At 41.8% G+C, this 18,387-nt stretch overlaps 1 protein-coding gene across 1 annotated transcript in view; it reads left to right on the forward strand.

Annotated features, from left to right (window-relative positions):
* The first annotated feature begins 3,174 nt into the window (after positions 1-3,174).
* LOC139761522 (probable glutamate receptor) overlaps positions 3,175-18,387 on the forward strand; it is a 30,794-nt gene continuing 15,581 nt past the window's right edge. Inside the window, exons 1-4 of the mRNA XM_071685788.1 lie at positions 3,175-3,340; positions 5,188-5,326; positions 8,249-8,404; positions 9,054-9,144. Coding sequence (XP_071541889.1) covers positions 5,250-5,326; positions 8,249-8,404; positions 9,054-9,144 — 324 coding nt within the window. The 5' untranslated portion in view covers positions 3,175-3,340; positions 5,188-5,249. The remainder of the gene's footprint in view (positions 3,341-5,187; positions 5,327-8,248; positions 8,405-9,053; positions 9,145-18,387) is intronic.

Consider the following 18,387-nt stretch of genomic DNA (forward strand, 5'->3'; position numbering starts at 1 on the left):
CAATAAGCCTAAATTCACGGTGTCCAAGACTCTTCAAATGCATCCACGACATGCTCATACACCTTTGTTAATTGTTGCTATAACAAACGCCTTTTCACTTTATCCTCGATAAAAGCATCTTATAGATACCAGTGACCTTTGATCTGACCCATCTTCTCTACAACTTTGACTCTACTGGCCTTAAAGCTTACCCTTATGACTTAGGTCAAAAGCCATCTTTACACCCTTTTCAGTGGCCGTGAAGCAGAATCTTTTGAGTCAGGTCAAAGGCCATCGTTGTAAAACCCTCATCATCAGTACATCATCTCTACAACTTCTTCTAAACCACACCATCATCTCTACTACAACATAATCACTGCAATCTCAATGCAAGAGTCCTTTGATCTGCTCCTAACAACTTATGTCAAGGCCATCATCACTATACCCTCATTTTTTCCATTACATCTTCACACCAACCTCAACACCACTGACTGATCTTTAGCCTAACCCATATGGGCCAGATTAAAGGCCCTGGTTTACTGAATGTGCAACAGACCTGATCCTTACACATCAAATCAAACTCTTCAAACCAGAGGTTGGGTTCTGAATACTGGAAGGAAAACTGAGAAAAGGTAAGATAAATCAACAACTATTCTTTCCATGAAGGGAAACAAATATGCCAATGACTGGAAAGGACTAGACTTAATATGAAACAGGAAAGATTAACTATCAGAAAGAGAAAAACAGCTAGAAAGCACAATAAGAATCACAAGGTACATGGGAAAGAGATAACAAGACTCACAACATGGTGGCTATCCGTTTATAAAGAAAAACGAGGCATTTGCTAGGCAGCTTGCACAGAATTTGAGTGATTAGAACTAGTCAAATTTGTTTGATGACTCAAAAGTCCTGTAATGTTCCGACAGAAGGTCTCCAGCAGCAGGTCTGGTGGAGGAGGTGGCAGAAGCCGAACTGAGAACTGTGGAAGGAGCAGTGGTAGAGAAAGGGGAGTACAGGCAGAAAGGTGGGAGAGAGGGATCTCTTACTGAGGATGGAGAGGAACTGTGAGCACCCATGCCTTAGTGGTCATATGGGTAAGGGTTAAAGTGAAATTTAGATTTGAAGACACTAACAATGGTCAAAGCTTCAAAGCCAAGAAAAACCAATCCACTAAAACTCCTCAATGTAAACGACATTCTGCTTGTACGCATAACCAAAAGCAAAGGACGCATATATTTGTAATCCTGTGACAAGTCATATGAAGTCATGATGATATTTCCCAAAAACTGAAAAATCTAGTTTGCAGATACCCAACAGACATACGTTGTTGTACATCATCATTAAGAACATTGGAGCTCTACAGGACAGGATAATGACCTAGAGCAAGTATAAGGCTGTATAATGCAGAATCATACTTGAGCAAAAAATTCTACTCAAATTCCTGAGTTCAAACACAAAATCCAGCTTGACTTGTTAGGCATGGCTGATCAACTTTGTCAACCAGGTCTAAAGTATGCTACCTGTGAATCAAGAACCTAACTATTCATCCCTTTGACTACAAGTGTATTTACGACAATCTAATGGTTAATAAGGTTTGCTTACTGTGTGACGAGTCTGACCACAACACAAAAACAGCAAAACTAACCCACCACAAATGCATTAAGTGAAAGGATATGCAGCCATCCCAACCTACTTGACTCCCTAGTTACACAATACATCCTTGGAAACCTATATAAAGCTCACAAACGCAGATAAAGCAAGCTACCTTAATCTCATATGAGTGAGTGAGTTTGTGAAAGAGGCTTGTCTGAAAAGATACCATGAGAGACTGAGTGTAAAACGGCAAGAGGTTAGAGTAGAGAAGCTAAGAGAGTGGTGAGGTGTGAAAGGTATCCAGTGAAATACTCCTTATGTCTGCCAGAGAAATGTTTGCCATACGGAAGTTGGGAGGTGGAAAGGTGAGGAAAAGGTAGTGAGTGGTAGGGGGAAGGCAAAAATACGTTGCCAATGAAAGAATAAAAAAAAAAGGTATATGGGTTTTATTTGCAGGGTAGGAGTGTAAGTGACTGGGAGATGTACAAGAGAGAGGCAAGAGGAAAATGCAGGGGCTGAAAAAGTTGGGAAATGAGAGCTGGAGTGGGCGAGCATCAGCAAACTTCAGGGAACATAAGATGTTATGGAAGGAGGTTAATAGTGTGAGAAAAACAAACCAATGGGATCATCGGTGAAGGGAGCAAATGGGGAAGTGCTAACAGACAGAAATGAGGTGAAGACATGAAAGGTTATTTTGAAGGATTGTTGAATGCTTCTGATAATTAGGTGGCAAATGTGGGGTGCACAGGTCTGCAATGGCAAGTGGATTAGTGAAAAGAGGAGTTGATGTATGCCTTGCATCTGCTGAAATGTGGCAAGGTGGCTAAAGGGGATGGAAGTGAACTAGGGAAAGAGGGTGCCTCTGTTGCTAATTGGTTAGTTGGGATTTTCAATGTATGTAAGGCTCATGCCGAACTGCCTGAGGATTGAAGAGTGTGTACAAGAAGGAAGAGAGGAGGATGAGTAGTTCCAGGTGAGGGTGGGTCTGTGGCAGGGGTGCGTGATGTCGCCATCTCTGTTGCTGAGGGTGAGTCATATAAGATCTCCGAGAGAGAGAAGGGACTCAGGTCTCTGTCAGGAGAATGAACGTAAAAGTCTACGTACGAGGTTTGGTGTTCACCATCTGCGAGGTGCCTCTAGGAAACGATCGCTGAACTCCCAGCAGGTCTTGAGAATTCAGGAGGTCCTGGCAATCGGGTATGAGATCGTAAACAGCACGGCGACGACAAAATAATATTGTATACAGGTCACGAATTCCATCATCATTTCACTGGTCCCATCACACACGGGAAATTCAGGTTAGGCTGAAGGAGCGTCCTATTCCGAACGGAAATAAGGCCTTAGACGAGTGACTTGTGAGGTTACGTTTGCCTATAGTCTTTGGTGATGGTCAGGAATTTAATCATTGGTTTTTGGTTGGTTGAATTTTAGCCTTACCACACCGCCATGGGTCATGAAAGGCAGTTAACGTTAGGACACCTCCACCAACCGAAAACACTCTCTCCTCAGGCGCTGAATTTAAGGATGAGTGAGGTGGATGGCTAGAGGTGGGTGTGGGCCTCAGCTGCCCGCTGATTCAGTCAGTAGAAGCGCGGCCAGGGATGGGTCTGCTGGGCCTCACTCACCACAGCTCATCAGCCAGTATAAGAACGGACGCCTCCGGGTTAAGAGTTAACTGGTCATAGCAAAGTTTTTTCTCGCAAATTTTCCAGTTTTTCCCCCCAAAATTATTTATGTAGCACCAAACACCATGCAGTAGTAAATTGCAGTAAGTAATTTCTCTTATTTTGATGTGATCTTTGTTAAAATGTTCGTTCTGTTCTGCATTTTCTCTCAGAAGTGTAAGGCAATTACTTCATGTTTTGGTTTCTGGTAATAACAGTATTAATGAATAATAATAATAATGATGATGATGATGATAATAATAATAATAATAATAATAATAATAATAATAATAATAATAATAATAATATATTTTCTGATAAGTCATTTTGGGAGGGAATACCTCCTTGTGCAAGGGTCAAGTGACCCTAGTGGTTAAATGTAATAATGGATAATAATAATTTACAGTAAATGCTGGGAAATTATGGTTCATAGCAGAATATTAGATGTTTATCATCACCATGAGAAAGTTGATGTGCTCTTCTGCAGTGTATATTTCACCAGCTCTGGAAGCGAGAGTGTTGGCCACCACAGTGTATTTCAACACAATAAAGCTATATTGTGGCCACCACTGTATTTCACCACAGTTGGGTGTTATTGTGTGGCCATCATAGTTTATTTCACCGTAAACGGAAGTTATAATGTGACCACGGTATTTCATCATATATATGTTGGTTACAATGTGGCCACCACAGTGTATTTCAACACATAAAAGATACAATGTGGCCACCACTGTATTTCACCACAGTTGGGTGTTATAGTGTGGCCACCATATTTTATTTCACCGTAAATGTTGGTTACGATGTGGCCACCATAGTGTATTTCACCACAGTCGGAAGTTATGCTGTGGCCTCCTCAGTGAATTTCACCAATGCTATACGATAGACTGTGGCCTTCACAGTGTTTTTCACCGCAGACGGAAGTTACAGTGTCGCCACCATAGTGTATTTCACAACAGCTGTGTGTGATAACTAAGGCCACCACAGTGTATTTCACCCAAGCTGTGAGGTATAATGTGGCCACCATCGTGTATTTCACCAGAACTTTTTAAAAATCATAGCGAGGCCATAGCCATCGGTTCAGGGAACCCTTGGCTCGCTATCAACTAGAACCAAGAGTCATATATAAAGCTATAATGTTTTGGAACCGTCTTGAACCAAGAGTCATATATAAAGCTCTAATGTTTTAGAACCGTCTTGAACCAAGTCACATATAAAGCTATAATGTTTTAGAACCGTCTAGAACCAAGAGTCATATATAAAGCTATAATGTTTTACAACCGTCTAGAACCAAGAGTCATATATAAAGCTATAATGTCTTAGAACCGTCTTGAAGCAAGAGTCATATATAAAGCTATAATGTTTTAGAACCGTCTTGAACCAAGAGTCATATATAAAGCCATAATGTTTTAGAACCGTCTTGAACCAAGAGTCAAGTATAAAGCTATAATGTTTTAGAACCGTCTTGAACCAAGAGTCATATATAAAGCCATAATGTTTTAGAACCGTCTTGAACCAAGAGTCAAATATAAAGCTATAATGTTTTAGAACCGTCTTCAACACTTGGTGTTGCAAGAATTTTAGACTGGTGGTCCAATCTTAAAGATGAAGGCCAAATGGCCAACGAGAATATAGTTGTACTTTTCGACTTCGTTCTGCGTTGAACCGACTGAAAATAATATTTTCTAGTTAATATGTAATACAATACTCCCAGACATCACACTGGTTTATGGGTACTGGGGGAGTCATGTTTAAGCTCAGCCTATTTTGATCATTTTTGTAGACTCGGTTTTTGAGTCTTGTCCTCAATATGTAAATCAGACCTACAAGGTCCCCCATTATCAAACCCTATTCCTAATAGGTTTACTTGGAAAGCATTATCATGCATTACCATGGCGTTAGCTTGAGTGACATGATGAGTCTGGAACTATAGCTGAGGTCACTTGTGTTCTAGCTGGGAAGCTGGTGGTGACCGAGGATCGAAGAGGGCGAGACCTTCTAACCTAACCTGCCAGTATGGTGCTGACGCTGACGGAGGCGCTGCAGGACCCAAAGATCCTCCATCAGCTCCGCCACCACCCACACACCTTCAGGTAACTGCCAAACACGATAACTCACCCAGAGACAACCCCCCCAAAAAATTAACCAATCAAAGTCAAAATTATCAATATAATAAGCTAATCATGAAGAATAAAGTTACAAAAAATATTTTTTTTTTTTTTTTTTGCTGTCTCCCGCATTTGCGAGGTAGCGCAAGGAAACAGACGAAAGAAATGGCCCAACCCACCCCCATACACATGTATATACATACGTCCACACACGCAAATACACATACTTACACAGCTTTCCATGGTTTACCCCAGACGCTTCACATGCCTTGATTCAATCCGCTGACAGCATGTCAACCCCGGTATACCACATCGCTCCAATTCACTCTATTCCTTGCCCTCCTTTCACCCTCCTGCATGTTCAGGCCCCGATCACACAAAATCTTTTTCACTCCATCTTTCCACCTCCAATTTGGCCTCCCTCTTCTCCTCGTTCCCTCCACCTCCGACACATATATCCTCTTGGTCAATCTTTCCTCACTCATTCTCTCCATGTGCCCAAACCATTTCAAAACACCCTCTTCTGCTCTCTCAACCACGCTCTTTTTATTTCCACACATCTCTCTTACCCTTACGTTACTTACTCGATCAAACCACCTCACACCCCACATTGTCCTCAAACATCTCATTTCCAGCACATCCATCCTCCTGCGCACAACTCTATCCATAGCCCACGCCTCGCAACCATACAACATTGTTGGAACCACTATTCCTTCAAACATACCCATTTTTGCTTTCCGAGATAATGTTCTCGACTTCCACACATTCTTCAAGGCTCCCAGAATTTTCACCCCCTCCCCCACCCTATGATCCACTTCCGCTTCCGTGGTTCCATCCGCTGCCAGATCCACTCCCAGATATCTAAAACACTTCACTTCCTCCAGTTTTTCTCCATTCAAACTCACCTCCCAATTGACTTGACCCTCAACCCTACTGTACCTAATAACCTTGCTCTTATTCACATTTACTCTTAACTTTCTTCTTTCACACACTTTACCAAACTCAGTCACCAGCTTGTGCAGTTTCTCACATGAATCAGCCACCAGCGCTGTATCATCAGCGAACAACAACTGACTCACTTCCCAAGCTTTCTCATCCCCAACAGACTTCATACTTGCCCCTCTTTCCAAAACTCTTGCATTCACCTCCCTAACAACCCCATCCATAAACAAATTAAACAACCATGGAGACATCACACACCCCTGCCGCAAACCTACATTCACTGAGAACCAATCACTTTCCTCTCTTCCTACACGTATACATGCCTTACATCCTCGATAAAAACTTTTCACTGCTTCTAACAACTTGCCTCCCACACCATATATTCTTAATAACTTCCACAGAGCATCTCTATCAACTCTATCATATGCCTTCTCCAGATCCATAAATGCTACATACAAATCCATTTGCTTTTCTAAGTATTTTTCACATACATTCTTCAAAGCAAACACCTGATCCACACATCCTCTACCACTTCTGAAACCACACTGCTCTTCCCCAATCTGATGCTCTGTACATGCCTTCACCCTCTCAATCAATACCCTCCCATATAATTTACCAGGAATACTCAACAAACTTATACCTCTGTAATTTGAGCACTCACTCTTATCCCCTTTGCCTTTGTACAATGGCACTATGCACGCATTCCGCCAATCCTCAGGCACCTCACCATGAGTCATACATACATTAAATAACCTTACCAACCAGTCAACAATACAGTCACCCCCTTTTTTAATAAATTCCACTGCAATACCATCCAAACCTGCTGCCTTGCCGGCTTTCATCTTCCGCAAAGCTCCCACTACCTCTTCTCTGTTTACCAAATCATTTTCCCTAACCCTCTCACTTTGCACACCACCTCAACCAAAACACCCTATATCTGCCACTCTATCATCAAACACATTCAACAAACCTTCAAAATACTCACTCCATCTCCTTCTCACATCACCACTACTTGTTATCACCTCCCCATTTGCGCCCTTCACTGAAGTTCCCATTTGCTCCCTTGTCTTACGCACTTTATTTACCTCCTTCCAGAACATCTTTTTATTCTCCCTAAAATATACCATGCAATTTTTCTTAGACAAAAAAATTACCGTGCAATTATTCTAAGGCCTTTAAATGGAGGAGCGATGCGTATAGCCTAGCTGGAAAGCAGACCTTTATTCATTTATTTATTTATCTATTTTGACGTTATACAGCAGAGAGATGACTCTCAAGTTATTAAATGATGTGCTACTTAACTTCTATCATGCCGGAGACTATCCTATTGGTCATCATAGTATGAAGAAAAACCTTAGTGCCGAATCACTGTTAAAATGGCTACGTAATGAGAGAATACACAAGAGATTTTGGTGTTAGAATCACGTTAGTTCTATCCATTACGATTTCTTTTTGTCATTTTTGTTACATGTAAGCTAGCCTTGTGGAGACGCCCCGTAATGTAATGTAACGTAGCCTTCTTAGATCCCCCACCCCTATGGTAATTTAGCCTAGTCTGTACTCAAAATAACTACGTTGCAAGGATAATCAAATGTAATCGAGTGTAGATGTAGAGTATTATAAAAAGTTCCTCTGAAATTATATTGCAGGACTGATCTGTAGCAGATTTTGGCTCTGAACATCCTTGCAATCGCAAACAAAGTACTTTTTGGCAATACCTTGTCTATACTAAGGAACTTAGCTAGTAACTGAAAGTAGAATTAGGAAAAGTAATACTCTTCGTACAGTTATTATACTATAGCAATCTGTAGGTCTAAGACAGTCCATGTAGGTTTACGAGAAAAATAATAAATAAAGGCCAAGCAACACGCTCATGTCAAAGAGTTGCGTCACGAACAAAAGCACAATGGATTCACTTGTACTCATTTACTGCTACGTTCTATTAATCACATAAATTTCTCGTAGATTCCCTGAGCTGACGTCCATAGTAGTGGCAGTGGAGCATTACCCGCCGTTTTTATTCATGGAGCCATCTGGAGCAAGTGCTGTGGGAGGAAATGTGACCATTAGTGGCCCGCTGGCCACCTTGTTACACCTCCTGGCCACAACAATGAACTTCACGTACGTAGAATAACCACAAACTCGTCCCCCCAAAATATATAGTTCAAATATAGCATTTTCTATAAATCTTTACCAATAAACAGACAGGTAGAAGAGGATGGAGGAAGGTATCGCTGAATTTATTAAACACTTGATCATCTATCTATAATATCCACATCTTCGGCATAGTCAGATGTGGCCTTTGGGTAAAACAGGCAATGGGCTCGGGGGTCCAAAAGGGAGGCCCGGGAATGGTCCAAAAGAGGGGCCCGGCAATGGTCCAAAAGAGGGGTCCGGGAATGGTCCAAAAGAGAAGGCCGGGAATGGTCCAAAAGGGGGGCCCAGGAATTCCCTGGGATCTCAGATAAGTCTGCATCCATTGAAGACTAGCCTTCACATTATGTGTGACCCTACACAGTAAAAACATTCTTAAAACACATCTTCCAGGCCGTTTTTGGCCTTACAGCTCGGGGGCATAAAACCGTACTAGATAAAAACCAGGGTAACTCATGGAGAGGGGAATAGAACCCCCGAAAAGAAACTTTGTACCCCATTATAAATTCCTCTCAGGGGGCCCTGCTTGTAGTCTACGTTAATTGTCTTGTATTGTGTATCTCCTTCTTGGTCTGTGTGGCACACTAAAACCCACCCCCCTCACCATCTACCACAGGTACACCACAATGGTCTCAGCGGACAGGCTATGGGGCAACGAGCTGGAGGATGGATCCTGGACGGGCATGCTAGGCTTGGTGGCCAGGAAGGTAAATCAATTTCATCTGTACATACCAAGGCACGCACGGAGCAGCCAGCCACAGCTTACCTTATCATTTATTTTACTGCCATGCTGCTGCTGAATTACGTATTGGATCGATATCTTGTGACCCCCCCAACACCACCACACTGGGTGTTATTATCAAACAAAAGCGGTATGCTTGGCCAACACAGGCACAAAGAAAAAGAGACTTGGCTCTGCAATCTCTTGTTCAGCTATTTGCTTTCAGTCTGCATTTGTAGAGGCGCGAAGCGTGTGCCTCATTGGATAATACATTAACAAAGACATCTGACATGAAGGTAATGAAGCATTCTTTGGCTTCCATTCCTCTTTGGCGTAACTATAGCGTTCTTCTACAACGAGACACATTCACCACTCGCCTGGGGTCGGACCCGCATAGGGTTGGATCCTAATTACAGTGGTTCATCAGGAGTCAACCCATCTCTTTCTTATATGTTAAAGGCTGCAATTATGGTCAAGAGTCCACATCAAGGGTGAGCCTTAATTGAAATATAGTGAAGTATGAAACGGGAAAAAAAAAGGGGGGGAAGTATTCACGAATTTTTGAGGCCGTGAAAGACTTGTCTTTGGAAATGTGTCTGGTCATAGTTATTGGAAAGCTTTAAATGAGAAGGTAGAGAGTTCCAAAGCTTCGACGAGTAAGGAAGGAAGCAGGTATCAAAACGGCCCACCCTTGAGTTGCCGACGCCCACACATAATCATGAGACGCAGCAGCTTGCCAAGCATTGCGTGGTCTAGCTAATGTGTGTGTGTGTGTGGGGGGGGGGGGGGGGGTACACAAGCAGCCAGCTCTCGGGCACTGGCACTAAGTAATGGTCAATTAACTGGATATCTGGCTTAGTTAATAGTTGTATATATGGGCATTCAATTTCCTGTGCCGTCTCGGCCGATATATAAGTCAATTAAATGAGTAGACTACATTCGAAGCGGACAGGTCGACTCACACACACATACATGAAGGCAATACAGCGCTTTATCTGAATGAAGAAAAAAATATGTATACAGAATCCCAATTATCTCGGAAAGCAAAAATGGGTATGTTTGAAGGAATAGTGGTTCCAACAATGTTGTATGGTTGCGAGGCGTGGGCTACGGATAGAGTTGTGCGCAGGAGGATGGATGTGCTGGAAATGAGATGTTTGAGGACAATGTGTGGTGTGAGGTGGTTTGATCGAGTGAGTAACGTAAGGGTAAGAGAGATGTGTGGAAATAAAAAGAGCGTGGTTGAGAGAGCAGGAGAGGGTGTTTTGAAGTGGTTTGGGCACATGGAGAGGATGAGTGAGGAAAGATTGACCAAGAGGATATATGTGTCGGAGGTGGAGGGAACAAGGAGAAGAGGGAGACCAAATTGGAGGTGGAAAGATGGAGTGAAAAAGATTTTGTGTGATCGGGGCCTGAACATGCAGGAGGGTGAAAGGAGGGCAAGGAATAGAGTGAATTGGAGCGATGTGGTATACTGGGGTTGACGTGCTGTCAGTGGATTGAAGCAAGGCATGTGAAGCGTCTGGGGTAAACCATGGAAAGCTGTGTAGGTATGTATATTTGCGTGTGTGGACGTATGTATATACATGTGTATGGGGGGGTTGGGGGGTTGGGCCATTTCTTTCGTCTGTTTCCTTGCGCTACCTCGCAAACGCGGGAGACAGCGACAAAGTATAATAAAAAAAAAAAAGAATCCCAATTCAACAGGGAAGTCACATCCAGGCTCTCCCTCGTAATTTGAATAATAACATGCACTTCCCGAGAAGGCATGTCACTGAGTTTGGTACATACGAGAAGGCATGTCACTGAGTTTGGTACATACGAGAAGGCATGTCACTGAGTTTGGTACATATGAGAAGGCATGTCACTGAGTTTGGTACATACGAGAAGGCATGTCACTGAGTTTGGTACATACGAGAAGGCATGTCACTGAGTTTGGTACATACGAGAAGGCATGTCACTGAGTTTGGTACATATGAGAAGGCATGTCACTGAGTTTGGTACATACGAGAAGGCATGTCACTGAGTTTGGTACATATGAGAAGGCATGTCACTGAGTTTGGTACATACGAGAAGGCATGTCACTGAGTTTGGTACATATGAGAAGGCATGTTACTGAGTTTGGTACATACGAGAAGGCATGTCACTGAGTTTGGTACATATGAGAAGGCATGTCACTGAGTTTGGTACATACGAGAAGGCATGTCACTGAGTTTGGTACATACGAGAAGGCAAGTCACTGAGCTTGGTGCATACGAGAAGGCATGTCACTGAGTTTGGTACATACGAGAAGGCAACTCACTGAGTTTGGTACATACGAGAAGGCATGTCACTGAGTTTGGTACATACGAGAAGGCACGTCACTGAGTTTGGTACATACGTCAGGTATGGCTAACATGTTACATACTCGTGTAACACCTGCTATACTCCCTCACTGGCAAAAGCACTCATCCTTCCTCTACCGTAGCTTGCTACAGAAAGAGAACTTTGACATAATCCAGTCCCATCCACTCTGCTAGGCTAGTTAATATAATTCAGTCCCATCCACTCTACCAACCTAGTTAATATAATCCACTCCCATCCACTCTGCCACGAACGCCAGCTACCGTGCGCCGTGGGCGGGTGTGTTAAATCAACGTCTTCCTTCACTTTTCCTAACGTTAAGCCGCCCACACACGATCAATTTTTTCGTCAATTAATTGATATCAATTTATTGACGTCAATAAAATTGAGGAAATCACTGTGCCCACACACGCTCAATTGTATTGAAGACCCATCAATAAGTATCAAAGGAGTTTTGATCTCTCAATGAATTGATTCAATGAAATTGTTTCAATTAAATTGATATCAATGTCCCCCACACACGGTCAATTTTTCCATCGATTCATTGACGTCAGTAAATTGATATTAATTAATTGACGAAAAAAATTGATCGCGTGTGGGCGGCTTCACACTCGACTCTGAGAAATCTTACAGTGAAACACGTCAGTTGGGTTCTGGCGCGCATACGAGGTTATGTTGCAACGTTTCGCATGACCTACAGCCACAACCTATGACCACATCGACCCAATCAACAACTAGGGGTGTCAATAAGGACTCTGGTGTGACCCTGTGTGACCCAGGATAACACCCCGGGTCACAGGCAAAGTATCAAAGTACATACGTGGTTCTGACCCTCAGAGCACCGCAGATGTTCAAAATTATCTCGTCCCCGTTTTCAAGCGGCCATATTCGCTTCGTTATCTGCCCAGGTTATTCGTTATCTGCCCCGGTTCTCTTCGCCTCGTTATTTGCCCCAGTTATTTGGCGCAGTCCTGACCGCACATCAATACCCTGTTCACCACATCACCAACCCCCCCTGGCTCTGGGGCATGGAAGAGCCATCTTCAATCTGGAGACGCCCACACCAGGTGACCCCCCCACTGTTCCTCTAGCGCAGACTCTGCTGGTCGTGTCTCATCTCCCACGACCTACGTGGGCCATCACCAACGCCCGGCTCTGTCAGCAGCCTCAACGACTCTGTCAGCAGCCTCAACGACTCTGTCAGCAGCCTCAACGACTCTGTCAGCAGCCTCAACGACTCTGTCAGCAGCCGAACCTACAAAGCTCAGGACCCGAACACCAGCTAACGTATAACACTGATGCTTGTCCATCTCTGGCACTGAATCAATTTTGCTCCAGCTGCCCCCTTTTCATGTCAACACGGGGCACCAACAGGTACAGCGGTATGAGCATCTGTCATGATTCGTCTGTTCTTCAGGTAGGTTCACTGGTAGAACAACAGGCTGGTGGGCTGGGCGTTCTCTGTTCTCCTTCGGGAGTGACTGGGTCAGCTTCTGTGGTCTGGGAAGCCTTAATTTCTGCTAACATGCATTTCTGTGGGATGTGGTTTTGCTTTACATATAATCTACGTTATATCGCTTATCTATCCCTCCATCTATCTATCTATACCACGAGTGGATTCGACTTTGGCGTGACCCTATCACTGAAAATACAGTTTCAGTCATAGAACTTCTTCCCCTTCCATAGGAGTCCATTTTCCCCTGCTGCCACCAGGGGCGTGCGTCTCCTTGAGCCGCGGCAATGTCTAAGGAAGGAAGCCAGGGGCAACACAAGCACTCCTGCCGAAGCTGGTCATGGGGTATACATACATCTATGACAGGCGTGTAAAAGTGTTTCATTCTAATCTCCGCTGTTCTAACGCTGTCATATGTTATTTCTTATGAATATCTTCTTTTTTCTATTTTCTATCTTCAACCCCGAGTTATTTTGTGGCGTGTTGAGACTATCGTAATTATTGCAACTTCAAGCGAAGTAAACAACAATTATTTTACCTACATGCCACGATGCATTTGGCATTTTGAACTGAAAACTGCCTCGAGATTACATTATTTCTTTGCATTATGTCCCGTGTTTACAATGTCGTCAACCACCCATTTCCCAGCACTGCCACTTTGTCTACGCCAAGCCAAATACTTAAGCATTAGCATAAATGTCCTTCTTCCACTCGAAATGTCCTAAATTTCAAGTGGAAGTTGTCCTCCTACATTTCAAGTGGAAGTAGAATGTCCTCCTTCCACTCGAAATGTCCTACATTTCAAGTGGAAACTTGTCCTCCTGCATTTCAAGTGGAAGTAGAATGTCCTCCTTCCACTCGAAATGTCCTACATTTCCAGTGGAAGTTATAACTTGACACTGACCCAAAACCCTGTACCTAACCCTCCCAGCAGTTCGTCTTCAACTGGACAAAAAATGATCAACCCACTGACAAGAGTCGGTGTGTTTACCAGTGGCGCATTCTCAAGGTACATCACGTACATCATTGATGACGCAACCCTGGGAAACCACTGGTTAATAAGTGGTTCCAATATTTCTCAGGCCATAACTCCGCACCACTGGACATCACCTTGTCGATAGTGAACTGCCTTCCGCAGGTGTTCAATCCCACAATCATGAGCCATACGCCACTTGGAAGAAAAAAATAAATATTTTGATAACTTTCTGTATACAGTGTGTGCCACGGCACGACATAACGCGACTGTGTTTGCTTCCATCATTTTCACAGTGGTGATGACAGTCTTCATCGTACTAACCATGTCCTTTTTGCTCGAGTATTCTGAGCTTACCGATGTGTAAGAAAATAAAATAATAATAGTATATTTTTCCAAGAAATTACATCGACACAAATACCCCCCCCCCCCCATGAATACGGGTTACTTTTGAAGAAACGCGTTACTCAGATTAGGGAGTCCCACTTAATGCATCGTTTTTGGTTTTCATAAGTTAATTTCCTTTTTGATACAAAAAGCTTATGTCCACCTTCATTTTACATCTGGAAAAAAAAAATACAAAAACGTGTCACACAAAATTTCAAATGAAGGAAAACCAAATATATGACTGCTACCATTTCAAGAGAGTAAACCCATTCACTTCACAAAGGAAATGAAGTTTACGATTTCCACATCAAATACTAGTAACAAAAGTTACTAGTATAAGTTAGTAGTCACATGGTACAGATGAGGTAATACTTTGATGGAGAAGGAGTTGGTTGACCGTCTGTAAACTGTAATTAATGGTCAAACTTCTGCATGGTTAGATGTAACAAGTGAGGTGCCACAGGGATCAAAATTAACACCACTTTTCTTTCTCATATACAATGGTGATTATTAATACCAGAATATTCGTATTGTAAAATATCAAATTTCGTGACGGTACCAAGTTGAAGAATAAATCTATACCAAAATTTGAACACCTGCTGCTTCAAATTGGCATACACGAAGTCACGTACAGAACTTACAGGTAACAAATAAATCTTAATATTAAATTTCAATATGAGATTTTAATATTAAATGAAAGTGACAGCATGAATTGTGTTGAACTACAGGAGGTAAAGGAAGAACAGGACTTGGGTATAGTAATCTCTGGCGACCAAGTGAACAAGTGAACAGAAGGAATTGAAAGAGAACAAAATTCTTGGGTTCATTGGGAGAGTCTTTGAGTTGAGGGAAATTATCGTCTCTTTTACTCACTCTTAGGTATGTGTCCATCTTAAATATTGTGTACAGATTTGGTCATCCTGCTAAGAAAAGACAGAATAGACAGAGTGTAGCAACCAAGATACTCCCAAGATGACTTAACGAACAAAATCATTTAACATAAAAAAGGATAAGGTTAATAAGTGATCCAATACAGACGCCAATAGCATTAAAGAATTTCATAATCTCGATTTAGAAAGTTACTTAAAGATTAATTTGTCTCATTTCACTCGTCGTAATAAATATCAAAAAATTGCTGGCAAACATTTTACGTCGAATAAGGTGAAATTAATCTTTTTTTTTTTTTAAACAAGTCTGTTAATAAATACGTCAGTTAATCATAATAAACTACGTGTAAACATAGTTATCATAAATTCTTTGCTTCAGACCCCCGACTGACATAATATATGAACCTTCTTCGCTAGATGAAAAAATCTACAGGCCTTCCTCTTTGAACAATATGTATGTCTTTCTACTTATATACACCACGGGTCGGCTTCGTGGTTGACCGCCCTACCCAGGGTTCGAACCCAACCAGTGGTGTACGTGGACGGACGCCCTACTCAGGGTTCGAACCCAACCAGTGGTGTACGTAACCGGACGCCCTACCCAGGGTTCGAACCCAACCAGTGGTGTACGTGGCCGGACGCCTTACCCAGGGTTCGAACCCAACCAGTGGTGTACGTATATACATAATCCATGCGTCTCTGTTCCCTTCCACCAACACGAACAGCCTCGTCAACCCCAAATGGTCTTCTGCTATGATGATCATGCACAGCTGTTCTGATGATCACGCACAGCTGTTATGATAATCATGCACAGCTGTTATGATGATCATGCACAGCTGTTACGACCATACACAGCTGTTATGATCATACACGGCTGTTATGATGATCATGCACAACTGTTATGATCATACACAGCTGTTACGATGATCATGCACAGCTGTTAAGATCATACACAACTGTACAACTATGGTGATCATGCAGAGCTGTTATGATGATCATACACAACTGTACAACTATGGTGATCATGCACAGCTGTTACGATGATCATACACAAATGTACAACTATGATGATCACACACAGCTGTTATGATCATGCACAGCTGTTATGATCATACACATGTTATGATCATACACAGCTGTACAACTATGATGATCATGCACAGCTGTTATGATCATACACATGTTATGATCATACACAGCTGTACAACTATGATGATCATGCACAGCTGTTATGATCATACACATGTTATGATCATACACAGCTGTACAACTATGATGATCATGCACAGCTGTTATGATCATACACATGTTATGATCATACACAGCTGTACAATTATGATGATCATGCACAGATATGTTCCCAGACAGCTCAGGTCCGACACTTTATGACAGAAATGAATTTCGGAGAATTTTTTTTTCTTTCTGGTTTCGTGACTGATTATTGTTGACACACATCGAATATTTACATGTGGAGAACGTAAACAAAGGCACTTGCACTGGGTCATTATTAGACAAACGGACCCAAAGACGCATATATTATCATATTTACAGCCGAATATAATAATGTATCTACATTATTTATTATTATATCCATATACTAATATATCTAGACGAAGACAATAATATATTTACAGACGCATATAATGATAATAATAATAATAATAATAATAATAATAATAATATAATAATAATAATAATAATAACAATAATAATAATAATAATAATAATAATAATAATAATGATAATAATAATAATAATAATGATAATAATAATAATAATAATAATAATAATAATAATAATAATAATAATAATAATAATAAAAATAATAAAGAAAAATGTAAAATAAAATAAAGCCACTTTTAATCACTAACATACTTATGCTAAACACATTTATCTCAATTAACGTACAAGAAACCGATCCTGTAGGAATGAGTGGCACAGTTAAAATAGAAAATTATCGTTTACCCAACCCGTTCTCTCTTTAAACAAACAAAAATAAAACTCACTAGCTCATTAAAAGATGCCGCTGCAGTAGTCGAATTCACGGTCCTCTTTGTAAATAATGTAAATGCGTGCTAGATATCGTCTTCCTAACACGCTATTCCTTGCACTTAACCTTACCCAGCCGGACTCACGGTCGTGTGGTGTGAGGTGACATTAAAACAGTTTATTTTACCACAATAACAAGTAATGGTTGAGATGCATAAAGATGCTAACTCACATGGTCCAATAGGCTTTCATATATATATATATATATATATATATATATATATATATATATATATATATATATATTTTTTTTTTTTTTTTTTTTTTTTTTATACTTTGTCGCTGTCTCCCGCGTCTACGAGGTAGCGCAAGGAAACAGACGAAAGAAATGGCCCAACCCACCCCCATACACATGTATATACACACGTCCACACACGCAGATATACATACCTACACAGCTTTCCATGGTTTACCCCAGACGCTTCACATGCCCTGATTCAATCCACTGACAGCACGTCAACCCCGGTATACCACATCGATCCAATTCACTATATTCCTTGCCCTCCTTTCACCCTCCTGCATGTTCAGGCCCCGATCACACAAAATCTTTTTCACTCCATCTTTCCACCTCCAATTTGGTCTCCCACTTCTCCTCGTTCCCTCCACCTCCGACACATATATCCTCTTGGTCAATCTTTCCTCACTCATTCTCTCCATGTGCCCAAACCATTTCAAAACACCCTCTTCTGCTCTCTCAACCACGCTCTTTTTATTTCCACACATCTCTCTTACCCTTACGTTACTTACTCGATCAAACCACCTCACACCACACATTGTCCTCAAACATCTCATTTCCAGCACATCCATCCTCCTGCGCACAACTCTATCCATAGCCCATGCCTCGCAACCATACAACATTGTTGGAACCACTATTCCTTCAAACATACCCATTTTTGCTTTCCGAGATAATGTTCTCGACTTCCACACATTCTTCAAGGCTCCCAGGATTTTCGCCCCCTCCCCCATCTTATGATCCACTTCCGCTTCCATGGTTCCATCCGCTGCCATATCCACTCCCAGATATCTAAAACACTTTACTTCCTCCAGTTTTTCTCCATTCAAATTTACCTCCCAATTGACTTGACCCTCAACCCTACTGTACCTAATAACCTTGCTCTTATTCACATTTACTCTTAA

Source organism: Panulirus ornatus, chromosome 40, assembly GCF_036320965.1.
Source record: "Panulirus ornatus isolate Po-2019 chromosome 40, ASM3632096v1, whole genome shotgun sequence".
Classification (NCBI taxonomy): domain Eukaryota; kingdom Metazoa; phylum Arthropoda; class Malacostraca; order Decapoda; family Palinuridae; genus Panulirus; species Panulirus ornatus.